Source organism: Gopherus evgoodei, chromosome 5 (genome assembly GCF_007399415.2).
Source record: "Gopherus evgoodei ecotype Sinaloan lineage chromosome 5, rGopEvg1_v1.p, whole genome shotgun sequence".
Lineage (NCBI taxonomy): Eukaryota > Metazoa > Chordata > Testudines > Testudinidae > Gopherus > Gopherus evgoodei.
The window spans coordinates 85,086,208-85,112,614 of record NC_044326.1 but is presented as its reverse complement, the minus strand read 5'-3'; the positions used below and the strand labels follow the sequence as shown (position 1 = coordinate 85,112,614).

Here is a 26,407-nt window from a genome sequence, read left to right as displayed (position 1 = left end):
TCATCAAATAGAGAGTTCTTATGCTCCCCTTGGTGGAGGGCACTTCATAAATTAACTACATACCAACAGTTCTACTTTTGACATGAAATAGTTTAAACAAACATTTATCAATTCGTGCTACTTACATTAGCAGGCCAAATGGGAGGATCACCCTCAGTGTTGTTTCAAGTACCTTATTTGCTTATAAAAATCGCCAAAATTTCAACACACTTTAAAGACTGCTAAGGTGATATACGGCAGTAGTACACAGCAGAGATTGAGTCAGTGTTACACATTTCATGGGAAAGGCAGCATGGACACAGAATCTCCATCTATAGTCGCCTTACCTTCATCACTAGTTGTTTAATGAACATCAGTAAGAATGCTCGCAGAGATAAAATCTCCTTCTGATTAGGGCGTGGTCCATCTTTAAAAACATACAAAAAAATGGATATATTATACTATCTATCTACTGGATGTGAATTACTGATGGTTGTCTTGTTACTAAAGCATACAATATCTTTTTAATTTTAATAAGTTTTGAAAAAATGTAAGAATTTATATTTTTATATGTGAGAGCACAATTTCAAATACACTGATCTTCTTTGCTTCCCACAGGAAACATGTTGTTTTAACGTTTAATAGTGTAGTAAAATGATCACTAATTAAGGCTACACAGTAAGGCTATGTCAAAGTTTTATAAAACCTTATATTAAAAATTCTTTTAATGCTTTTTCATTTAAATTAAAACTTCTGCAGTCTCCAAATCAAGCACTGAAACATCATGGATGGGGGTAAAAGAATGAGTTTAAGTTGATACTATAACTTTAAATTAGTATTTTCAGACTTTGATATTTAGTTATTTTATGTATGTTTGTTTTTTAAAAATAGAATTTCTACTTCAGCTCCTTAATATTTTCAGGAGATGATTACACTATAGTATTGATCAATATAAAATGGCTTCTGCTTGGACTAGTACTAGCATATATTGGATAAATACATGACATTGTGAGGTATTCCTACACCTCTTGCATACAAACATTATCTTGCAAGTTAGAGAAATCCAATTTAGAAACCCAAGACTCTCAGAGAAGACTCTCTCCTTTCCCTCGCCAAATAATCTGTCACTAAAATATTTTAAAGAGCCAAATATCATAGCTCTTTAGGCTATTCATTGTGTTAGCTATGCCCAGGGAGGGGGCAAATACAACCCCAATTTTAACAGAAGAATATACAAATTCAAACAGCTCCATGAGGCCTTGTGTTGCACAAGTTTAACTACAGATGTGATTTTAAACCAATTTAGTTAAACTGGTGCAAGTTTGTGTAGATGCACTTTGGTCGAGTTTAAGAGTGCTTTATTTCAATTTAGCTCAAATCGAAAATAAGCCATTCACCTGAAATAAGAGCATTCTACACAAACTTGCCCCAGTTTCACTAAATCGGTAAAGAAACATACCTTTAGGTAAGCCAGTTCAATTTTATGAGTAGACGAGTTCTTACTAACAAAAAATCTTCATTCCTTCCAGGGTTCACCACACTACCAAGCAAATATAATTTCCCTTTCACAAATTTTGTTAGAGAATTTCCCTTGTTTGAGAAGTTGGTGGTAGTGAGAGGAACAGGATTAAGGGGCGCCTGCAGGAGGACTGGCATGAGAGAACTTCCTGGGTGCACCTATATGCCCTTCAGCTACCAGATCTCCGCGATCCTCATTCCCAACCCTGGGCTGGTAACAAGGTAACTGAGGAACTATGAGGAGCTCCAGAATTCCTTCCTCCAGTCTAAAAAGCTTCAGGATAGCTTGCAAAGGCAGGAGTAGCCACATTCATCTCTATGTGGTGGTCTCAGCTCAATGGAGATTAATACAGCCCAAAACACCACCTCTGAGAGGAGTTAATTTCATAATTCATCTCAATTGAAAGTTCTCTTCCCTCTCCCAATCTCAGTGATGTGTTTACCTTCTGCCAGACCCACTTTTCAGAAGTGGGTGCCTGTATTAAGCATCAAGTCTCTATGTTCTGAGCTCATAAGAACATAGAATGGCCATACTGGGTCAGACCAAAGATCCATCCAGCCCAGTATCCTATCTAGGTGTACCAGAGGGAGTGCACCTAACAGGTAATGCTCAAGTGATCTCTCTCCTGCCATCCATCTCTATCCTCTGACAAACAGAGGCTAGGGACACCATTCCTTACCCATCCAGGCTAATAGCTATTAATGGACTTAACCTCCATGAATTTATCTAGTTCTCTTTTAAACCCTATTATAGTCCCAGCCTTCACAACCGCCTCAGGCAAGGAGTTCCACAGATTGCCTGTGTGCTGTGTGAAAAAGAACTTCCTTTGGTCTTAGTGCTAAATGTCAGTGACATACTCCGAATGCCTATTTTCAGCACCTCATTCCAGCTCAGCACTGTACATCTGTGGCATGGACTGAGCATGCTCATTCTCATCTCCCATCAACCTCTGAGTTCTATGCCTATGACGTGGGCTCATAATGCCTGTTCTCAACTCTCCCATTCTCATCATTGTGTCTTAATGATGTTCTTGAAGCTTCAGGAGACCCGGTACCTGAATGAGCTCTATAAACAGGTCATGTCTTTGAGCATGTGACATGCTGATAAGAAGCCTAGCTCTGCAATTTTAACATCGTCCCCAGTAAGATATATTTTAATAATGTACATAAATCCTTGGGGCTGAGGAAACATTTATTCTCTTCAGGGTCAGGAGGTGAGAGGGGGCAAAAAAGAAAGCACCTTATGGACAAAGCTGCTTGTTAGAACTGGTATGATGAAACCTTCCACCAAACGAAACACTGCCTGGATCCCATCCATTCCACACACCACACAAAACCGTGCACTTCAAGTGAAGTAGTTCAGAATGCTCATGTGTTGATGAAGGGTGAAAAATGTATACATACCTACACCTTTTGGAGTAATACCACTGCGATCCTGAGGGTTCACAGCCCAGTAGTAATATTTTAAGGAGTGCATTACCAGAAGAACTGTCCCAACACGCCGAACTGCATTGTATATGTTAACAGTGCCAATAAACTCAGTAGACAGGTAAGTGTACAGGATCAGCTGAACCTACAACACCCAGTTAAGAACAAACTGAAAATATCAGCTAGGATTTCACATACACAACAGGGAGGTAAATCAAAATGGTAGTAGATTAGGAATTACATTCTTAATTTTATCCAATTAAAAAAAATTCTAATGTAAAAAAGAGCAGAGTAAATGGAGATACTCACTAGGATAGCTTCACCTAATAGCTACTAAACTCTTTTGATTTTTCCACAAGTCTCATGATACTTGGTGTAATTCTAAATGTCCAAGCTTCTGGAGTCATGTGAATATGAGAGAATCTCATTTTGGCCTTCATGGTTGTTATGAAAAGAAGTTTGAATGTGTGAATCCCCCTTTTTTTTTCCCATCTCATCATTTCGGGGGGGCTTTTTTTTTTTTTTTAAATGCTTAGGGCTGGCAATATTGATGGCTACATCTAACTGCCAGAATACAAATTCTATGTCACTGTCCTTCTCTGGAGCACAATGAAAGGGCAATAAAAAAGATTTCAGGTGCTACTGTTCTCTAGTTGAAAAGTTCCTCTTTTGTGAAGCATCTGTTATATAGTTCTATAGACATTAGTGTGTGTCTAAATCATACAAGGGACAGTGAAATTTTTAATGTTTTATTGCAGTGACATTTTAACAATTCCCATTTCAGAAAGAGCATCCAAAACGTAACATGGTCTAATTTTGTGATTTTTAGAAGAGAGTCTTTAAAAATGAGTAAGGGTCCAAGCAGCTCACTTTCCAAAACACAGCCTCTGACGCACTGTACAAAACTCACCCTCTTACTGGAGTTTGTCTCTATTTACAAAAAACAGTAACAGATTCCAGTCCAATATTTTTCCTATAGTTTCTTATAGTGGCTGTTCCTATAATTTTCTTCTTAAGAGAGGATCAGTCCACACCAATCTCAGACACAATTACTGTGCACTAAAAATGCCTGCATGTGCTTTAGCTTAATAGCTTAGTTCGCTTTAAAGTCTACTATGCTAAGATGCCCAAGTGCACCTGCAGTGTGCCGTAAGTGTCCACACAGGGAGTTAGTGCAGAATGTGCCGTAAACTCACCCCCTATCTTGTACTAACCTCCTTGTAGACAAGCCCTTACTCTGTCTATATAGCCACTCCCACTCCCTTACATCCAGGATAGGGTTAATGAACACCATATGTTCCAAAAGAAGTTATCAGGAATCAATCAGCAGCTCTGCAAGCTCCAACATGATCAAAACAAGGTGAAGCAACAGCAGAAATCTGTCACCATCTTGGAAAGTGTTTACTTGTTCTCCTGTTTATGTTTGGCTAGAAAAAATTGACATACAGAGTGAACACTGAAAATGGCAATACACAAAGAGCTGTCAAATGCATAAATCAAACTAAACAGGAAGAAAGACATTCTCTCTACTAGCTATTCAATTATAGTTATTCTTGACTGTTACTAGAGTTTCTAGAAGTGGGATTTTCAAGTGGAAAGTATGCTCTTAATATGAAACAGTTTGTAAAGTTCATATAAACAGTTCATTATAAAGTTACGATCTTATAGATTTGTATTGCTTATTTCCCCGTCTGCAAACATAAGAGATGCTGCCAATGGTTTTATAAAGGTTTAATTTAGCTGTACCCATATTACATCATTCATTCATGATGCCTCAAAACCTATTTGTATCTAACTTTGGCTCCATTTATGGAATTCACCACAGAATGTCAAGTTTTTCAACCTTGTGATGATGAAGGAGCTTTTAAGTGAATTTCATGCTCTTGAAATATGTCAGATTAAAAGCCATGAAAAATAAATTTTCCTATGTAGTTACAAAACAGGTGCAGCACTGCCTGCAGCATCTTTAAACAACCCTATACTATTTCCGTACTTCTCCCTGAGTGCTAAATTACTTGCCTTTTGTTCCATTAAGAGTTTAAAATAATCTTTACAAGTGTTCTGGCTTCAATTTTGGCAGACTGTTATACCAATATGGATTGGAGATTAGTACAGGCAAATATTTTTATGCCTTAATATACTTTATGTATATAGTAATTCTATAGTATCACTGGGATGATATATGTTTGGTTTACATTATAGTTAAATCTGGAATCATTTGGCACCACTCCACTAAACTCCATATTCACACCATAGCAGAAGTGTAAATGGAACTGAAGTTGGACAATATTATTTTAAAGGGCTACTTAGTCAGTGGAATGCAAATAGTCTCATGCTATTGGTCCAGATCTTCAATTAGAACATTAGCTATTCAGGCAGGGACTGTATCAGACTATGTACATACAGCATTTAGAACAATTGGATCCTGATTGAAACCTTTCTCTGCAGGGTGGCTGGGCCTACTCTGAGGGAGACGATCTCGGCTATCCAGGAAGGCCTCGGACTAGAGCTGCTACTGTCCTCTGGATCGAGAGGAGGCAGTTGGGGTGGTTTGTGCACTTTATAAGTATGACCCCAGGACACTTCCATTAGAACTCTACCGGGCACATCCCACTGGGCTGAGGGTCCGAGGCTGACCCAGGACACACTGGAGGGATTATAGCTCCCAGCTGGCCTGGGAATGCTGAGGAATCCCACAGGAGGAACTGGAACCTGTAGCAGAGGAAAAGGAGATCTGGTCCTCCCTACTTTCCATGCTGCTGCTGCGACCCTCACCAGAAAAAACAGCATAAAGGAAAAAGAAGGAGGGGTCCTGATTGGTCCTTTGTTCTTAATGAAATGGCATCCAAACAGTATCATCATCATCACCACCACCACCATGTATGTTCTAACCTGAACTGATACATGATTAACAAAACCAAAATATTTTACCTTCGCTGGTGTATGAATCCAGATTGCCGGGTTAAGGAGAATGTGATCACACAGCTGTTTAAGCAAGGGAATCCCATTGTGCAAATTACTCAGGTATTTAGCAAAGGCAAGGCATAGTTCTAGCACAACTCTGGTAACATGGACTTTGGAAGACTGTTTAAAAAAAAAGGCTTCTTTAGACTCATGTTTACAGAACTGTTTTTAAACTTTGACAATACAGAAAAATATTAGCAAAAGGATTCTGATAAGCTAATCTTAGATCAGTGTGATTTTGCTTTACCTTTTCAAGACTGTGTCCTATCACAAGGAAGCCCTTACAGGAAAGCATCTGCTCTTGCATAGCAATGGAGTTCTTCAGCAACTCCATGATGAAAGCTAGCAAAGTAGAACTGAAAAATACAGTGTATTGAAATCATTCAGTTTCTTAAAGAAATATCAGGTATTTCAGAGAGTCATAGAAATGAGTTATGCAATTCCCTCACAGGAATATGTTCCCAGCTAAGCTCTTTCATCTTCCAATGTAAGTACATTTAACACAACACTTAAATAGCTAAATTAAGATTTGGAATAAAGTTAAGATTAGAATTTGAAAACATTTAAGACTGCAAAGTTACAAGGTGGTCAGTCTCCTAGTTTCAACTGGATTTTCTCTACCACAAAACTTTGAACTTTGTGATACTTTTCCAATAGCAAAACACTCCTGAAACAATTTTTCACTGATTACTTCCAATTTTGAACCAGTTCTGCCATACAATAAGAGCTATGTTCCATTCCAATTGCCATTCTCTTGCTTTCAGACAGGCCAAAGGATGCTGGCAGCACTTCTGTTTAAAGCAGGACTAACTGCTTTGAACAACCCCTCTGCAGTCAGTGCCACGCCTTAACTGCTATGAAGTCTCATCAATTTCTGTGGCTGGAAGATCAGAGATTGCAAAACAGAGCTGGAGCAAAGGAAAACTCGAAGATCCTCACTTTTTTTTAGGTTTGAAGGTAACTGAGGGGTGGAGGAAGAAATGCACAAGAAGATTTTAGAACAGCAAAGATTTCTGCATTCAATGAAAAAATATTAACACAACATTAAGATTGTCCGGTTAAGCACTCAAAAATCATGAACTGAGAAGTAAACCATTTGTCTTTTCTTTTTACTGTTCCACTGTGAAGATGAGCTCCAACTCCACCCCTAACCCCCCCGCTCCCCACACACACACACAAAGTTTTTTGGTTTGTTTTCCCCCTACCCCATCACAGAGAGACACTCATTTCTCTTGCAAGACCATGGTAAAAAACCTTATTATGTTAGGTTGCAAACTGATATGCATTCTCTCCTCACTGCTCCCACTAACTCTCAACCTAGGAATCAGTATATGCATTTAAAGAGGTGAAAAAGTTACACTTCATTTATCATTGATTAGTACATGAGCACATAATTAAAAACCCTCCTAAGGCCTAAATGCAAGAAGGTCATATAGTCAAACTTCGCTTTTGTATTTCCTGATTTTAGAGGACTTGACTGTGTACACTTGATATTCCATTAGAGGAGTTTTGTACATAATTTTAGCATTATTTTTCTGTCTCTTTAAAAGAAAAAAATTCCATAGTTCTTTAACAGAATGCACATAAAGGCCAATTATTGCTTTGGTGTCAGTAAAATACACACCATTAGACTTAAGTCCCTAGTTGGCTTAGTGCTGTGGTTTACATACATATTTTTGTACATATACATCAATTGGTATAAACCTTTATCATTGTACACATGGTTATGGAGTACTATAAACTGCACATTTATAAGTGTATAACTTATTACTACTGAATTTATTTCTTTTAGACATGATTTTATAGGTCTTAACACAAGAGCCAAGTGGGAGAAAATCAGTTTAGCAGTTGTGAAGTTACTAGCTTTTGAAGCTGAAAAAAACAGCTTTGTGAGTTCATATTTAAATTAGGAATTAAGAAGATTTTTTTAAATGCCAAAAGGATTTAGGAGCAGAAATCAATGGGATTAAATCCTTCAGGCACTTCTGAAAAATCACATCCCAAATATGGATTTTTCTTCAAATACATGTCTATATCTTTATCAGTTTTCTAATGATCATGCCCAGAACATAATTTACAAATAGTATTAACTTTACTAAATGAAAGCCACTTTTAATCCAGGCAAAGGTACTAGCCCTCAGTAAAAGCTACATGTGTGCCTACTGCTATGAAAAGATATTGCTTCAGTTTCCCCTATACTCACCCCATAAAAATAAATTAGCCAAAAAGGTAAACGTGTTTTGGAAAGTTTTGAGTTTGTAAAACAAGTGGTTCTAAAGGAAACTTTTTTGCAATGTTAACTACAGAGTGTATTATGAGTCCCTTATAATTTTAACATCCTTGACAACCCATACAAAGCTTGAGTTAGCCTAGGCACATAACACATCTTTCTATCATCATGCACTATAGGTAGGGATAATCAACTTATCTTCCTTGGAGCTTCAAGAAGGTTTTCTCCCCCACGCTGACAGGAAAGAGATCATGTAGATTTTTCATATTTCTAGTACCCCATAAATACATCACATAACTATAGCATAATGTGCATATTTGTTTTCATTTGTGCAAGTTTACATAGAAAACATGGTGCCAATAATCTTGACCTCAGCTCAAGGTTCTGTTCACATGAGGCTTAACAACTTAACTTCTGAGAATAGAAAAAAAGCATCCAAACAATAATGCTACAATTCCATTAGTTGAAGTTAATTCTTTGCCTAATAGCTAAACAGACATGGTTTCCAGTTTAACCTTCAGTTATTTTATTAACTGTATTTAACAGAAGCTGTGCACTTCTGTCACTTAAGGCAGATGTAATCTTCAATTTATTGTGTTTATGTAGAGAAGCCTGACATAAGAAGTTTTCCCTTTACTTGCCGCTCTATCTTACTGGTGAAAAAAAAAAGAATTGTGAACTACAAGAATTCTTTACAACATAAGGTAGCTAGCTCGCTCTGTGGCCATTTAAATTAAACAAAAACCCATTTCACTTAAATTAAAATGGGTTGAAGTTAAAATGGAAGATGAAATGAGGTAGCCATACATACTCACCAAACAGTTGTGTCAACTTGGTCCAAAGAATATTGACTATGGTCTAACTGTGCAAACAGAGGAAAAAGTACCTGCACTCCTCCAATTGAATGCATAGCACTTTGGATAGAATGTGTTAGGACTGCTTTCACATCCTGACAAAGAAGAATTAAAAGAAGAAGATTAAAACCTTTTCTAAAACCACTTTAAAACAGTTATCGTTTGACTTAAATACTTAAGAGTATCTTTAATATAAAATCAGATTATTACCACGCAAAGAAATTCTTACAAGTAACAGCTACTACTGTTGAGGAGACAACCACAAAAAAGATGTCCCAGTTCCAGCCTGACCCAGAGCCTGGGATGCCTGTCTACAGTGCTGGTCCTCAAAGATGACTTTAGATGGGCACATAGGTAACCGAGCAGCTCCATAGCTTGCTGGTCTTTCCTTAAGTGCCCCGTGCTCTCCTAAAGTGGAGGAGAGCAAGGTTTTAGATGGGATGGAAGAAGCAAGAGTTACAATAGAATGTCCCCAAGAAAAAAAACAGGGAGGGGAGGGGTTGGACTTTGGGGGGGGCGGGGACGAAGGAGGAGGAAGAAGACTGTTTTTAAAGTTATTTTCTAAACTTTTGCTGTGTTTCAAAAAAAAATTTCTGATGTAACCTTCCTGAAGACAAATTTAATTGAGACTCTAAGAATGGAAAAGTGAGCAAGTTCACTTAGGGAAGGGAAGGGTGACATGGCTGTACACTGATGGGGGTACAGTGCACAGCTTTGATGCAATGAGAAGCAGCAAAATTGGTTAGGAGAGGTTGGAAATCCCTCCCTCTTGGGGTGCCTGACCAGAAGTGATAGGAAAGGGGAGCTTGATGTAAGGCAGTAGCAGTGGGGAGAAGTCAGGAGGCTTGATGACAAAGGGAGGAGAGTTACTTTACAGAGCTGGGAACAATTTTCCATACCTCCAACTAAAAGGTTGAGGAAGGAGAGCAGTGCAGTTCTGATAGCTTCTCCCGATTAGTCTGTTATGTGGGGCCCTCTCACCTGGCACTAAAATCCTGGTTACAGACTTCACAAGTACAAGCCATTTTTCTCCTAAGAAGGTCTACTAAAGTGCCAAAGTACCTGAAGCATGAGAGCATGTGGTGAATGAACAAAGATAGAAGGGTTATCCTTGGGGGATGATTCTAGACAGAGCTGTGCATCAGTAGCCCTTGGATTGTACATGAAAGCAATAGCACTGGACAATTTGCCATCATACAGTAACAGTTTGTGATGCTCAGCAAGGAAGAGATCACTTTCTGTCTTGAATTTAAACGTTCCCTAGAATGATGGAAGAAAGAAAAAAATTAAGGTGACTTGCACTGAAAATACAATAGGAAACAAAATAATTACAACAGCATTACTCCTCTATTCTAGCAATGCATCAGAACAGTCCCACTACAACACCGTTAGCTCAGGACAATTTTTGCAGAGTTAGTATTATATAGCATTTACATTCTGGAAGCTAAGAAAAACATAAGAAAATATAGTGCCTATTACTCAGTGTTCACTTAGAAACTCTTTGGGCAGAGGTAAAGACAAAAATAATGTTGCGTTGGTACAGCACGTAAGGGCCACAATCCCCAATTGAGGCCCATCAGGGTTACCACAATACAAACAATAAATAAGTAAATAGCATAACAGAACTAAACCTCAGTGCTCATCACTTTTAATGTGTTAAATTAGGTATCAAGATACTTTTCTGGCATGAAGAAAGTAAATTTGGTAGCAAGCCTCAATGAAAAAAAAAAAAAAAGATCTAGCCACAGTTAATAGTTAGTGTTCTATCCACTTAGACAGCATGGCCCTCCCCATCACCCAAAAATCCAAAGCAGAACTCCTGAGAAGTGAACACGACGAGACAGTAAACAGAGTTTATTATTTGCATTAGCCTTGTTTTAATACCAAGTTGGTATTAAATATGTGCCAACTTGGGTGGTGGGGGAGAGGTTGTGTTTTGTTTAATACATGTACAATCTATTTCATTTCATAGAGTAGGACTGGAGTTTTATAGAACAGAAGAGATGGAAAAAACAAAAACACCAGCAAACAAGTCTACTGCTGTGCTGCAACTCCCACTCTGACCATGAATTTATATCAAGAATGGTTTTTAATTACATCATCAAATGCTCTCTTCTCATGCAGATGGGCCTGCAGCATTTTTATAAATCAGGGATGCAAGGCAGGTTACGCATCATGGCAAAAATAGGAAACATTAAATATATAGAAAGTCACAGAGTCACATTACTGAGCAAATTATTTTTTGTAATGAAATTATGCAAAAAACTGTTTAAAACCATTTAAAAACCCAGATGACTATAGAGAGTTATATTTATAAAAAGTTCATGCTCACTAGCAGCTGGATAAGGTTACAAAGCCCAAAAAACCCTCAACTGTCACATTTTTCTCAAGAAAATAATGCGATATGTTTGTCATGGACATGATCTATACATTCATTTTTCTCCTCTTTACACTTTTATAAAATTGAATAGATTAATTTAAACTTTGTGATATTAGATATTTTATTTCTATAAGCCTATGTAAAATAAAAATAGGCTGGTAAGAACACTGTATACATCATTGTCATTGACATCCTAAAATACTCCAGAAATTGTCTTATTAGAATTAATCTTTCGTGTACTATTGAATCAATTCCAAAATACCTTGTATCCCAGGCCAAGCTGATAAATGGCAAAAATCTGAGCAGCATTGAGAGCGTCACTAAAAAGGTAAACAGCTGTCATCTGCCCACAAAACACTCGATTAGCATCTGCTGTTTCTGAAGAACCCAGGAAACATTTATCAAATGTCTGAAAAGGACAACACAGGATAGTTGTACACAATAAAAGACAAGAAAGGATTCAATGTGAAGCACACAAATATTAATCATGTGGATTATGTACTTGTTGTTCTTAAGAAAAGCAATACATTTATTTTACACCCAAAACAGCCTTATATTATTATAATTGATCAAGGTGAAAAAATATTTTTCAACAGACAAAAAGCAAAAATTTCCCTCTCCCAACTCAAATCATTTATCGTAGCCAAGGCAAGTAAACTGGGTGTCCAAGCTGGTAACGCTTTCATTCTAATTTTGAAAGGCTGCATTAATAAATAAAGTAAATGTTTTCAAAACCTGCAGTTTAAAACAGAGTTTGTTTTATAAGCAAAACAGTTATTTTTCGTTTTATTTAGCTGTCAATGTCTAGAATTTGTAAAATACATAATATACAATATTAATTAAAAATAAACTATGTTCTCTGCAATTTTTACTCTACTCAAATACTGATAGGACAGATCTGCAAATATATACACGGCGAGAGAGTTAAGAAGCTAAGTTCTAGAACTGTCATACATCATCAGAAAGTCAGCTATTTCTGTAGTATTAGGGTAACATTAATTGTATTGGTGTCTCAATACATGTTGGAGATCAGTATTATCAGACTGCCTTCCACATATTAGGAGAGTAGAAAGTGAAACTGCAGGAAAGGAAAATAAGTTTTTAAAGAGACATGACAGCGTTCATCTATAGGGCCCAGTCGTGCAAAGCTAAGCATACACATAACTTTACTCCAGTGACTAGTCAATGGACTGTTCATTTAAGTAATAATGGATGTACTTAGGTGTTTGCAGAACTGGGCCCATAACTTTTACTGACCATCTAGCACACTGACTACATTTGCATTCTCTTAGTTGAAATGCAAAGTGTGTCACCAGGTACATTTTTTTAATTAATTTATTCAAAATTCTGTTAGAAAACCTACTTTTTTCCTCTCAAGCCAGGTTATCGAAACTTAAAAATATAAATCAAGTATCAAATTAAGTAACATAAAATTAAATAAAAGGTACTTACATCACTGGTATTGACAAACCACGTTATCTCTCCATACGATGCTAGTTCCCCATTCACATAGCACCGAAGTTCACTGTTCTTCCAGCGGTTATAGATATGCACTATAGTAACCATATACCACTGAATAATAAGAGAATAATTATTGATACTTTAAGCCTGTAAGTATTTTTTAAAAGTTACTCAAAATAGCTGGTCCCAGAAGATCAAAACTATTGATATGAGTTATGAAAAGGCAGAAAACTTTTTGAAGATGACTTAGGGATTTCTTTAAAATTAATGTGAAAGAAATGCAAAGTTCATTGCTGGCCTAGGCTAGTTCACTGTACCCAGACAGTGTGCTCAGTAACCCTGTTTACTGACAAATAGGTGTATGATCTTAAAAGAGATACATGGTCACGGTACATAACTTTTTCTTGACAACACTAAGGGCACTATTGATGCCAAAATAACTGACAAAAGAAATATTGTATCTTGCTTTGTTAATTTTGTTGGGCTTAGCGCAATGAATTTTTTGCGATCATTCCAAAAGAGCAGCAAGGGTGACACCAAAGCTTAATGAGTCTCCAAGGACTGTGTGTCAAATGGCAAACCAGAATCCATTTGAACAGCAAGGGATTACTGATCAGAATTACCAAAATGTGTTTGGAGACCTGCTCTCCCACAGATGTTTAGTACTTTTTTTCCTTCAGAAACACCAGACAAATGCTCCATTTGAGAAAGCAAACATTTTCAAGTCTACTAAATATTCAAGGAAGCCTTGAACAATAGGGCCGGTTCCAGGCACCAGCATTCCAAGCTGGTGCTTGGGGCAGCAATCTGCAAAGGCCAGCAGTCTCTGTGTTTTCACTGTCCCAAGCAGCACGCCAAATTGCCGCTGCAGACAGTGGGGGCAGTCCGTGTGCCTTTAGGGTGGCAGGCACATTTCCGTGGTGGCAGCAATTCGGCGGCAGTTTCTATGTTTAGCTGTCCGTGGCAGCTTCAGATAAACATAGAAGCTGCCACTGAATTGCCGCAACCGCAGAAATGCGCCTGCTGCCCGAGGGCACATGGACTGCCCCCGCCGCCAGGGCGGCAATTAGGCATGCTGCTTGGGGCGGCAAAAAATGTAGAGCTGGCCCTGTTGAACAATGCCATTTAAATCAAGTCATGCCATGCTGCTAAATATGATTATTTAATAATGTGGAATAACTCATCATAGTTGAGAAGAACATACTTTTGGATACACTGAATAATTACGAAATATTATTCATTTAGCGTATTCTCTTACACATGATTCTGTGTTCTTGAAACTGCATGAGAACAACATTAAGCCTCTGACTAGATCAGGACAACAAGGTGTTTGTTTCATAACCACGTTAGCCAACACATGTTATTACATATTTTTTTAAACAAACAACACTATCTGTCTATCGCCAGTGCTAAGCGGTGTTTAAAAACCATACTAGTTGGTTGTGATCGCACTAGGTAGAATAGTTATAAACAGTTATTCCTGGGGTCATCCCAGACAGTGAGCGAGAAAGAGTAAACTGTGTTTTTTGTCAAAGTTGGCGTATTGACTGCTTTGAGTCCTGTTTGTCCTCATCTACACACACTCTTCCCTCCTGGGAAGTCCCCAGTAGATTCTTCAACACTCCATCAGCCCAGGAATTATCAGGGAAGAGGTAACATGTATAATAATGCAGGGCCGCACGGGGGGGGCCAAGAGGGGCAATTTGCCCCAGGCTCCGCAGGGGCCCCCACGAGAGTTTTTCAGGGCCCGTGTAGCAGGGTCCTTCACTCACTCCAGGGGCCCCGGAAAATTCTCGTGGGGCCCAGGCTCCCGGAGCTTCTTTCGCTCCAGGTCTTCGGCAGCAATTTGGCGGTGGAGGCCCCCCGCCGAAGACCCCAGGCCCCCTGAATCCTCTGGGCGGCACTGTAATAATGATAATACCTAGCTGTAATATAGCACTTCTGTCAATAGCTTTCAAAGCACTTTACAAAAGAGGTAAGCATCATCATCTCCATTTCACAGATGAAGAAACTAAGACATAGAGGGGAAGTGACTTGCCCAAGATCACTCAGCTGGCTATAATAAATACATTTTAGTACACCTATAAGTTCCTACTTTGCTAATTTTTAAAGGGTTAAAAACAATAACATTGTGGTGTATGTTATTTAGTTTAATCATATCAGGAGTCAGCCCTAACAAGTGAAGTCTTCTATTTATTCTCTAAACAGGACGTGAATTCCATAAGCCGTAACAGTGAAAGTTCTCCTACACTTTTCCAGTCATTTCCCAGATCCTGATATCTATTCAATCTTTACCATTTCTGCTGCACAAATACCAACTGATGTGGACACTTGTCCAGCAAGAAACAGACAAAGACCATCAATTAATTACACTGAATTAAGCCAACAGCCAGTAGATCTAACATTCAGTCACTATTCACCTAGGCCACATGTGATTTACTCTTTAGTAAACTGTATTTTTTTCTTTACAGTTGGGAACGTATTAAAACACAATCTTAAAAAATGGCAGGTTACTACGTACATTTGTTTAAGTTTTACTTGTAAAAGTTGGTATTATTTACTTCTCTAAATAATGCCAACTGATACTATTGGTAATATTTTTGCAGATATTTTTCTCGGTCCATATGAAGTTAGTGATTAGCAAACAAAACAGAACACTCCCCTGAGCTTACTAGGACACTGGTCTAAATAAAAAATAAATACAATTAATGGCTAATTATACACATGTACTGAGGTAATTTATGGCACTTCTTTGAATTATTTACTTGCTTAACCCACCTTCTGTGGCTTGAAATCAAATTTCACACAGTGCTGGAATCCTTTTCCCTTTGACTTTATTGATGTCACAATCAAACAGCCTCCAACAAAGTGAGCAGAATAACCAAGTCCTTTGTTTGTTCGAAAACTACAAAAAAGTTTTTTTTAAAGAAATGAAACTAAATTTGCATGTAAACAAAAAAGTTATTAGGTTATTGTTTTTTTCAGTGTAAGTAGAGACCATTGAAAAATGAATATAAATGGAAAAAAACATTAGAAATCTAGGTTTTCATAATACATACCAATATAAGTAAGGCTTATCCTTATCCACATTGATATTATTTACAGGATCCATTCTTAACCAAGTGTGAAAGGTAAATCCATTCTGGTAGGGCCACTTGGCTATAGGAGGTAAGGCAATAGCCTAAAAAGGAAGTAATATAGATATTTAATATAGGAAGATTTAACATAAAATCATTTATTAAGACAGAACATGGTACAAGTTAGTCTTCTAATGTCTTACTGCAATAATAACATGGCCCAAGGTTTGTTTCTTTTTTTAAAAAGAATCTTTCGATTCTGAAGATTTCATGACAAAAATATTTATACCTCAATAAAAATAACTTATAATGAAACTAAACTTTTTTGCAGAAATATTTGGTCCAAAATTGTCTTAAGCTCATTTTGTTCTGTTGTGTACTCACAGAAAAGTGAAATTTACAGACTCATGATCACTACAATGCTGGCACACCAGACTGCATCTCAAAGGGGAGAAAAGTAACTGACTATGGATAGAAGTTAGGCATAAAAATGGAAGTCTCTAGATTTTGCCTGAAACAAACAGTCTTATCTGCAGAAAATTCATGCCTATCTTAGCCCTGCAGAAAAATATAGACACGAGAACGTGAGACTTATAACTGTTTTCAAAAGAAAACATTACGCAATCTTTCCAGCCAAAATTTTCCCATAAAAACATAGTACCTACATTAACTAGAAAGTCTGTAAATTGCTAACTATATGCTCAACAATTTTAATAGTATTTGATTCTTTGTTTTGAACAATTTTTAAGCATTACCATTCACCTTTCATCATTTTGCTTCACAGACTTGCAATGTAAATTTCAACTCAGATTTCCATAACCCTCTGATCAAAGATGCTGTCCAGATGATCAATACCAATGAACAAAAACATCAAAGAACGTAAGTGTTGCCAGACTCCTCATTATGCTCCCCAACTCTGTGTAGCTATCTCTGTCTAAACACAATGCTATAAACAGGCCCGGCTCTACTGTTTTTGCTGCCCCAAGCAGCGCGCCGAATTGCTGCTGCGGACAGCGGGGGCAGTCCATGTGCCATGAGGGCAGCATACACATTTCCACAGAAGACAGAAGCTGCTCCTGAATTGCCGCCGCAGGCAGCTGAATATAGAAGCTGCTGCCGAATTGCCGCCACCGCGGAAACGCGCGTGCCACCCTAACAGCACATGCTTGGGGCGGCAAAAACATACCCAAACTGCCACCCCTTGCACATTGCTGCCTCAAGCACCTGCTTGGAATGCTGGTGCCTGGAGCCGGCCCTGGCTATAAATCCTTCTGTAAAGCTGTAATTCACTAATAAGTCTACATGTCTGAGACTGACTCAACTTTTTTGGGCTGATATCACAACAATTGGTTTAACTCACAGAGCTTTTTACGATGGCTTGTGCTAATTATCTAAAATATTAAGATTCCTATAATATTAAGTTTCTCATTGTCTTGAGGCACTTAAATATTAATCTAATACAACCAGTAACCAAAATAATGTTAATATGCCCATTATAATTATCATATAGTGAAGGTTTCAGAAATATTTCTATTCTTATCTTTATTTTTCAGTCCCTTAAATTTTCATTTACATACAATTTATTTTGGGCTTAAGTATGTTATGTTTAATGTCAAGACAGAGGGTGGTTTGTGTGTGATCTTGAGTGCAGAAAATATATATGGAAGGAGAGATTGTGAGATGATCCAATGTCTCTCTTTTGAGTTATGTGCGAGGTTGTGAAATCATACATTTTAATTAACAACTAAAAGATTTTAGTTATAGGAGACAAAATTTTCATGAATTTGATCCTTAGTGAGGACAACTGCATGATGTTTTTGAACATATTTGGTTTAAAAATAAAAATTGTTTTTAGTGTACAAATTATTTACCATCAATGAATGTCACAAAATTTATACTGAATTCAAGTATTTACTGTGCCATAGTTAGGATCCTACCAAATTCACAGTCCATTTTGGTCAATTTCATAGTCATAGGATTTTAAAAATTGTAAATTTCATGATGTCAGCTATTTAAATCTGAAATTTCACTGTGTTGTAATTGTAGAGGCCTAACCAAAAAAGCAGTTGGGGGGGGGTCACAAGGTTATTGCAGGGCAGGCTGCAGTACTGCTACCCCTACTTCTGTGCTGCTGCTGATGGCAGTGCTACTTTCAGAGCTGGGCAGCTGGAGAGCAGCAGCTGCTGGCGAGGATAACCAGCTCTGAAAGCAGAGACGCCGCCAGCAACAGTGCAGACAAAGGATGGCATGGTATGGTATTGCCATACTTACTTCTGCACTGCTGCCTGCAAAGCTGGGCCCTCAGTCAGCCGCCGCTGCTCTCCGGCCACCCAGCTCTGAAGGCAGAGCAAAGGTAAGGGTGGCAATACCGCAACCCCACTAAAATAACCTTGCAGCCCCCCTGCAACTCCCTTTTGGATCAGGACCCCGAATTTGAGAAACTCTCGTCTCCCCCCATGAAATCTGTATAGCATAGGATAAAATCAGACAAAAAGACCAGATTTCACAGGAGGCGGCCAGATTTCACGGTCCTTGATGCATTTTTCATGGCCGCGAATTTGGGAGGGCCCTAGCCATAGTGTTAGCTTGATCCTGGTGTTTCTCAGCAATATTTTGGTAGTATTTCTTATGTGTAACAGAAATGCAGTAAAACAGTGCAGTAAATGCTGATTTTTTTCCATATGGTCAGCGTATAAATGAGTCAGCTCATAAAGATAGCATGTGCTATTATATTCACATGTATGATGTCTGATCATTTGAGGCAGGGGGGAGGGAGTCTCTGGGGAGACTCCATGTCTCTTGCCATAAAAAGGAATAGACAGTGGAATTGAGCCAACTTTCAATTTGGTGCATTCTGGGGCTTCCGCAGGAATGCCTCCCAAATGTGCATAATATTAAGGGATTCCGTTGTGCGCTGCACACTAAGGCAGACATCACTGCTAAGGAATATTAAGAGAAGAAATAAAGACAGGCAAAGATTCTGCTTGTGACAAATAAGGGTGAGTTAACTGAACCAATCTCACAAAATGGGCTACAGGCTATTACTTGTACCCGATCTTTCTTTAGCTAAAATGGTTTGTCCTTCCATAAAGGTAGTGCATATTTAATAGCAACATATTTCAGTTAATGTAGTTACCACCCTCAAAAAATAATTCTCTCTAGGAACAATGTCAGACTGGTGAATATAATCGTATACATGAAACAAGAAAGCCAAATGAGAATAGGCAAGAAAAGAGCCAGCAGTAAGAGGAGAACAACAAATAAAGGTATAGAAAATGTATATAACCACTTACTGCAGCACTTTTTCCTGGAAAGTTGAAGAAGGCATCAGGACCATATTTATGAGGCATGTGTTTTAATACAGACAATAATTTTCCAGCATGTGGTGGCTATTAAAAGAAATTATCACAAATATCAAACATTTTTATATTCTTCTGATACATATTATAAGAAAGGATGCAATTTGACACATTTCTCATCCTTCCACAGACAAACACTAGGCCACCACATGACTCAGGAGAGTAATAGTCAAGGAAGAATGTCAACCTCAAATTCATCTTAGACACCAACAGCCCAGTTCTGCTCCAGCTAACTTTTCCTATTGAATTCAGTGGCAGTAATCTCAAAATAAAACTTGAGAGCTTGCATCAATTTATTATATCAAGTGTTATAGTTATGGTTGCAGGCCAACAGTTTTCAGACTGTTTTTTCACTTGCCTATAACTTCCAGAGGTGTGAAACTTTTAATGACTGGTCCTTCTCTGAGGTGAGAAGTAAAAAAATTCCTTTAAACTCCCTCAGAGTTACAGGGAGTGCAGAGGAATAGAAGAAGAATGAAAATCACGTTTTTCTGGCTTTCAGAAGAAACTTCAAACTGTTTGAGCCTAGGAAACAAAAAATAATAAACTTAAAACTTCATATGAAGCCACTCACTGAAGACTAATCACTGTGCCATCTTAAAAAGTTACACCTCTACCTTGAAATAATGCTGTCTTTGGGAGCCAAAAAAATCTTACCACGTTATAGGTGAAACCATGTTACATTGAACTTGCTTTGATCCACCGGAGTGTGCAGCCCCCACTCCCGAGCACTGCTTTACTGCGTTATATCGGGTGGCGTTATATAGAGGTAGCGGTCTATTTAAAAAATAAACGCTCAAAGCAAATCAAAATGGTTCACACATGCAGAAAATAATGGGGGAAGGGAGATCACAGTTTAAGTTGACAGTCTGCAGCACTGTGGCACAGCACAAAAAGTTGGATAACTATGCTGCAGATAGTTAAGTTTAAGATTTAGGAAGCTGTCCAATTTCCTAGCAATGCAGTTATGTTTTTCTCCTCTTTCTCTCCTCTGTATTTGTTCTTTAAGAAGAAAATTAAATGCAAACAAGAGAGTCAGGAAATAAAAACATTAACATTACAAAGAGAACCTTAGCTCACTCACACTGAACATATGCAATATTTTTAACTACATTCGTCTTAAATTTAAACTTCATGCACAATATTTTCTATGTGAGCAATTTGGAGTTTTGTCTAAAAATTTCAATTTTAATTGAGTATTAGCATAGGTTTTTATATTTAATATGTATTTGTTTTTACTCGGGAAGAAACCAGATCTGAGAAGCCTTTTCTCTATATTAGGGTGACCAGACATCTCGATAAAATTGGGACCGTCCCGATATTTAGGTATTTGTCCCGTGCCTCGACCGATCTTCGCATATTTCGCTCCACCGACAGCACTCTGCTATTCCCCCCCCCCTCCGGTCTGCTGGCGGACCCCCCCACATGTGTCCCGATATTTTCTTCCTCTCATCTGGTCACCCTACTCTATATTGAACAGATTATTTTAGGGGCCACCAAAGCAGGATTACAAATATTTTTCAAAGAGCTTAGAACAATTCTTAGAGCAATTTCTATTTCCATCGAAGTAGCAATTCTGATGTTTAGATTCCACCTGGAGGATAAAGTACATTTGGTAGCATCAGTATCATATGAGAAAAAAAGCTAACTTTTGAGAGGGAGGTTGTCAGGGGTGTTCTGTTCTCCTATTCCACTCCAGGTGTAAACAGTAAAAAATTTATACTAGGACTTTTCACTTGGAGTTTGCTTTGGAATCAAGCGGCAAGCGATATTACAAGATTGCCTTAAATTCAGATCTTTCTACAAATTCCTACTTCGCTAACCAAATCAGTTTCTGCAATATTTACCTAAAAGGAAAAAAAAAAGTGAAAAGAAAGAGACAGAGACACTTTTTGGGTTGTGTATGTGTAATCTACCTTTTTAAAATGTCTACACTTTTTTTTAATCCTCTGCTTTTTTTTTTCCTCCCTTCGTTTCATGTAACTGAATTATAAAAAGAAAAACAGGTACCTACTCCCATCAAATTATCTGCAGGTATATAAAGAAGACAAGTGCGACCTGTTTGTCAGGAGGATACTGAAAGCACTAAGTATCAATATTCCTAGAGCAATCAAACGTAAATCTAATTGGTAACTTACTCACACTTCTATACCATATATTTTATTACTAATATGCAAGAAGACATCTATTGATAATACTATTGGGGGGATCCCTACATCTTTGATAGCTTTCATATTTGGTTATTAAAAATGTTTGCAAATAGACCTTTTTGTTTGGAAAGGTTAGGAGACAGTATAACTAACATTAAGACAACAAAGTTGTTTACCCATTTTCCTTTTTCTCCTTGGAGTTTGCTGAAGAACAATTTTAGCTCCCGGACCGTCAAATTATAGCTAGCCAGCACTCCCAACATATCAACTAAGAGATCTGAAGGAAAAAATATTAAAATGATATACATGCAGCTCTGTACATAATGACCAAATGCGTATTCTTTTATTTTGACAATAAAAGTGCTGTGTTAAGGGTTTATATAAACACAATCATATTTAGTTCAAATAAACATATTCTGTTACCATCTAAAGTCATACCTGCAATCATACTGTCAGCTTTATCAATTCTCTGTAGCACTTGTTCAACAAGCCCCACTTCTGTGCAGACTTGTAGATTCCGTATACTCTTCTTCAAGATTGCTGTAAACATGCTCCATACCTCAGCCTGGCAAGTGATGTCACATTTATCCAACAAGTCTACCATGCAGATGATACTCTCCCCTTCTTGGATAATAAAGTTCATTTCCAGATCAAAATGTCCCCCTACAAGCTTTAAGGAAAAAAAGGCAAAGCATTAGTAACAATCACTTCCATACATCATTTTACATTTAGGACTAGCTGTGCAAGTTCCCAGGGATGTGTGTTGAAACATTTACAGAGGTTGTGGGGTTGGATTTGGATTAGATTAGGGAAGAGGGATTGGATGATGACAGCCCATGAGCCCAATTGCTACTTCTGTTATGGATTCACTATGTAGCTTTGATGAAGTCACTTGACCTTTCTGTGTTTCAGTTTGCCCGTCTGTAAAAGCACTTCCCAGATAGGTAAGAGAACAGCTGCTGCAAAGAGCTAACCTACCTCACCAAAAAGTGTTGCTCTTTACAAACATTAAGATGCACTTCATGTATATTAGCTGAAAAGTGGATTGAAGTACACCTCTACCCCAATATAATGCTGTCCTTGAGAGCCAAAAAAGTCTTACCGTGTTATAGGTGAAACCGTGTTATATCGAACTTGCTTTGATCCACAGGAGTATGCAGCCCCGCCCCCCTCGGAGCGCTGCTTTACCGTGTTATATCCAAATTCATGTTATAACGGGTCACATTATGTCAGAGTAGAGGTGCATCAACTGCAATTTTACTTCGTAAGCAAAGGTACTATGAGTTTTGGGGGGTTTATTTATTCATTTTCAAATTATAGCACAAAACAGTTGTATCTGAGTGAATGCTAATGATCATTTAAAAAGTGAAGGAACAGCAGCACTGATTGGAGCCCAAGACTAATGATTATGCCTCCTCCTACAGATCTGCTAATGCACTTAAATCTAGAAAAGCAACACTTCAGAACTTTTTGTCATGGACGTTTCTTGAGCAGAAACTGGTGAGTTTGCCACATTAGGTGGTTTCTGATATGCACAGGTAAACAGCTACAAAGAAATCAAAACTCATCTTCATTTGTGACCTGAACTAGAATTAGAATTTAATTCTCTTGAGGTTAACATACTAACCTACCAGTTTCACCAGGCTATTTCTAGACTTTTCTAGCAAGTTAGATGAATATGAATACAGTACTATGACATCTTAGATATAAAATCAAGTTTGTGTTACATTTCCTTCCATTTACAGAAAGACTTTCTAAAAACAAAAATAATTTTTTGGTGAATTCCGTCTCTTTAGATCTTTCAAGTGTTTAGGTGGATGTCACAAAGCACTTTTCTCCTTCCTTCCTCCTCCCCTCATCTGCCTTCCTAAGAAAATAACATCATGATTTCAATTTGGGGGACACATGAGAAAGTCAAATATCTTGATACATTTGTGGAAGGGGATGAGTAAATCTCCAGAGTTAGATGTGGATATTTTCAAAACTAACTAAACAAGTGAATTATATTATTTGGACAGGTTTGATCAGTTACTTAAAATGACAGCTTAACAGTATCCGATTAGAAATCTAGTTGATTTCCTTCTTAAAGTTATACTGTGACAGAAGTCACCCCCAACAATACTTATTCTCTCTTGCCTTCCCATAAGCCCCCATAGGTCCATTCACTTGGTCAATTATGTCTAACAGAAGACAACTGTTGCCCTTAAATATGGTAAGTCCAACACTCAAATCACTGTAGAATATCCAAAAGGTCCTAAATTTTGTTTCCAGGTTGGAAGCAGCACCTTTCAACATCCTGAACATAAAGCAATGATGTCAAATACCATAAGAAATTGAGAAAGCTAGCAAAGGTGACTGAGGTTGTATAAAGAAAGGGAGAGTTTCTGAATGACCATTTTAAAAAGTTATTTATATTTCCCGTTCATGTTCACTTTTCCTGAATTGCAATAATTTAAGTAAATAATTAAAGAAACATCTAACAGAGTATTATCTAGTAAAGTCACAGGACTGGGAGTCAGGAGATATGAATTCTATTCTCAGCTTTGCCCCCAACTTGCTCTCATCTTTATCTAGTCACTCAGTTTCCCCCTTCAGTAAAATGAGGTTCAGGTCTATCTTAATTCACGCGTGGTTGCAAAATGCTTGAGATCCTTGGGTGGAATGGGCTAAAGTAGTAACATCACAAAACACACTTAAAACAAAAAAAAAAGAGTCAGAGAAAAAAGCCTGAAGACAATTGGATCAAAAACAAGGAAGCGACTCTCAAATTATTATTTTACACTGAATGCAAGCATATCACCCACCCTAACAGATGGATTGCAGCCTTCCTCAAAAGAACAGTCTCCCAAATGAAACTTGACTAAGAAACCAAAAAGTAAAAGTAATCTTTGGTGCAAATACAATGGCTATATGATTGGCGTCAGCTAAGAGTCACACCATAGTTTTTTATCTAATTATGTATTTAGTTTATCTAACCAGTCAAAAGCTATCACATCAGAACTGTACAGGTCAACACTTAGTTGCAAATAAGATGACCTCACCTTCACCCTATCATTTCTACTATCAACCCTTCATTTTTGGCTACAAACACCATTAACAGTAAAAACCCACCCAGGAAGCTATCAAATTAATTTTCCAATCTAACCAGTAAAAAACAAATATTTCAGCAGGTATTATATTAAAAGTATATATCTAGTGCAGTCACTACATTTTAAACATTTCTCCTTTAAGTGTTTTAAGTAATATCTTTTGACAAAAAAAATGACAGGAAAAGCAGTATACACAATGTGGACTATATTTTATATACTCTATGCATGCATACCCATTAGATACACATAGGCACACACACTCTACAGTATGTCATATTAACCCTTTCTAATGGTGATTTGGAACTTATCAACCTTCAGAACACAAATTTGTTTCCAACGACAGAAATCACAATCCAGGCCCATGCACTGGCTAGTTATTATCTGAGCTGCAGTAATGGCTGTGCACAGCAAAATGTAATCTTCCCAAATGTCACAGTAAGTTATGAATATCTGAGCAGCTTAATGCACCTTACTAGGCATGAAGTGTGAGAATGTAATCTTATTACTTTTTTATGGTTGTATTTTTTTTGAATAATGTAGCCTTTGAACTGATGTATAGTCTTTCCCTGCACTTTAGCATGATTTGGTCTCCTGTGTCATACAGTACATTTTTCAAAACTCTCCAATTCAACGTATTTTAAGTCTTAGACTGAACTTCATAAACATTCTTTATAGCAACCCACAGGGTGGCATAACATTTTCTTTCTATAGGGTGTAGTATAATGTGTAAGCATACAGCAGTGATTTTAAAGCATAGTGTTCTAAGTATTCCAATACATCTTCACAAATTTTACATTATGTCTTTAACATCTTCCAGTTATATTTATTTTCAGAAAAGAAAGTCATAACATCAATAGCTGGAGCTCTTCAGTAACCACAAGGAATTTCTGCATTTGATACTTTGAGACTAGGAAGAATATATACACTCTTCAATTTCAACCCAACCCAAACAGTCAAGCCTTAAGTATGTTTCTCTCTTTCCTAACCTTTCTAGAAATCAGCAGATTAGGAGTAAACTGTGCATATTGAGGTTTCCCTGTGTTAGCAAAACCTAGAAATGGAGAGACAATAAAACAAAATTTAAAGATGGGAATGAAATGACTGCTAGGAATTTTCCATCTGACTTAAGACGGAAGGAGGATTCACAAGATATAGGAAGAGCTGCTGGGGCTTGTTTATTTGGTGCAGCTACTGCCCCTAGATACAGAAATTTTCAGATTTAACACATAATTAGGAGGTTGCTTTGAATATAAAGTAGCTACCAAACTCTGCCCTACTGGAAGATTTAAGGATCTGCAATTATAATTACAGGGCAGCTGTATATGCCACTAATGAAAACATTTAAGAATCTTCAGATAAATGGGGAACTACTTTCCCTGCACGGTGTAGTAAAAATAACTAAATTAAGTCTGAGACCACAATTAACTTTTGTTTAGGAACAGTCCAAATCCACAGCAGTGAAAAAGCCACAGAATTGACCATTTCCAGTTTTGACTCAAATCACCAGGAACTAAGATTTTACTTGCATAAGAACTTTCCTGCCCTTTGAGATATTAAAATAATCCTGATGTGTAGGTTAATGCACTTGTCTTGCTCACTTTGACACTAGGAAGACTGAAAGATTACCATCGCAAGCTATCTTTCCTTCTACATAAAAAGTTCACTTTGAAGCCTATACATTGCTTCATTAATGAATATGTAGAGTACATCCAACAAACATGCTTGTCCAGTGCACAAAGACATACCTGATACTCACCTCATCATTCCTTTTGAATGGAAATTTTCAAAGGCTATTTAATTTGCCAGCAAAACGACACATGCAAGATTATGAACTGCTTGTGTCTTCATAAAGAAAATGTGTTCTGACCTCACATTAGCTAATATGTTCCAACTAACATGAGGATATTCTATTGAAGAG

At 37.6% G+C, this 26,407-nt stretch overlaps 1 protein-coding gene across 7 annotated transcripts in view; it reads right to left on the bottom strand.

The window, feature by feature from the left end:
• The window catches only part of LRBA (LPS responsive beige-like anchor protein), a 427,307-nt gene that overhangs the window by 340,347 nt on the left and 60,553 nt on the right, over positions 1 to 26,407 (bottom strand). For all 7 annotated transcript variants that reach the window (XM_030563560.1, XM_030563562.1, XM_030563561.1 and 4 more), the window contains exons 3-15: positions 21,839 to 22,070; positions 21,577 to 21,677; positions 19,185 to 19,280; positions 15,874 to 15,995; positions 15,593 to 15,719; positions 12,806 to 12,925; positions 11,616 to 11,762; positions 10,036 to 10,233; positions 8,935 to 9,068; positions 6,137 to 6,245; positions 5,857 to 6,009; positions 2,902 to 3,070; positions 327 to 406 (exon numbers count right to left, since the gene is read on the bottom strand). In XM_030563560.1, the coding sequence (XP_030419420.1) occupies positions 327 to 406; positions 2,902 to 3,070; positions 5,857 to 6,009; positions 6,137 to 6,245; positions 8,935 to 9,068; positions 10,036 to 10,233; positions 11,616 to 11,762; positions 12,806 to 12,925; positions 15,593 to 15,719; positions 15,874 to 15,995; positions 19,185 to 19,280; positions 21,577 to 21,677; positions 21,839 to 22,070 (1,788 nt within the window). The remainder of the gene's footprint in view (positions 1 to 326; positions 407 to 2,901; positions 3,071 to 5,856; positions 6,010 to 6,136; positions 6,246 to 8,934; positions 9,069 to 10,035; positions 10,234 to 11,615; positions 11,763 to 12,805; positions 12,926 to 15,592; positions 15,720 to 15,873; positions 15,996 to 19,184; positions 19,281 to 21,576; positions 21,678 to 21,838; positions 22,071 to 26,407) is intronic.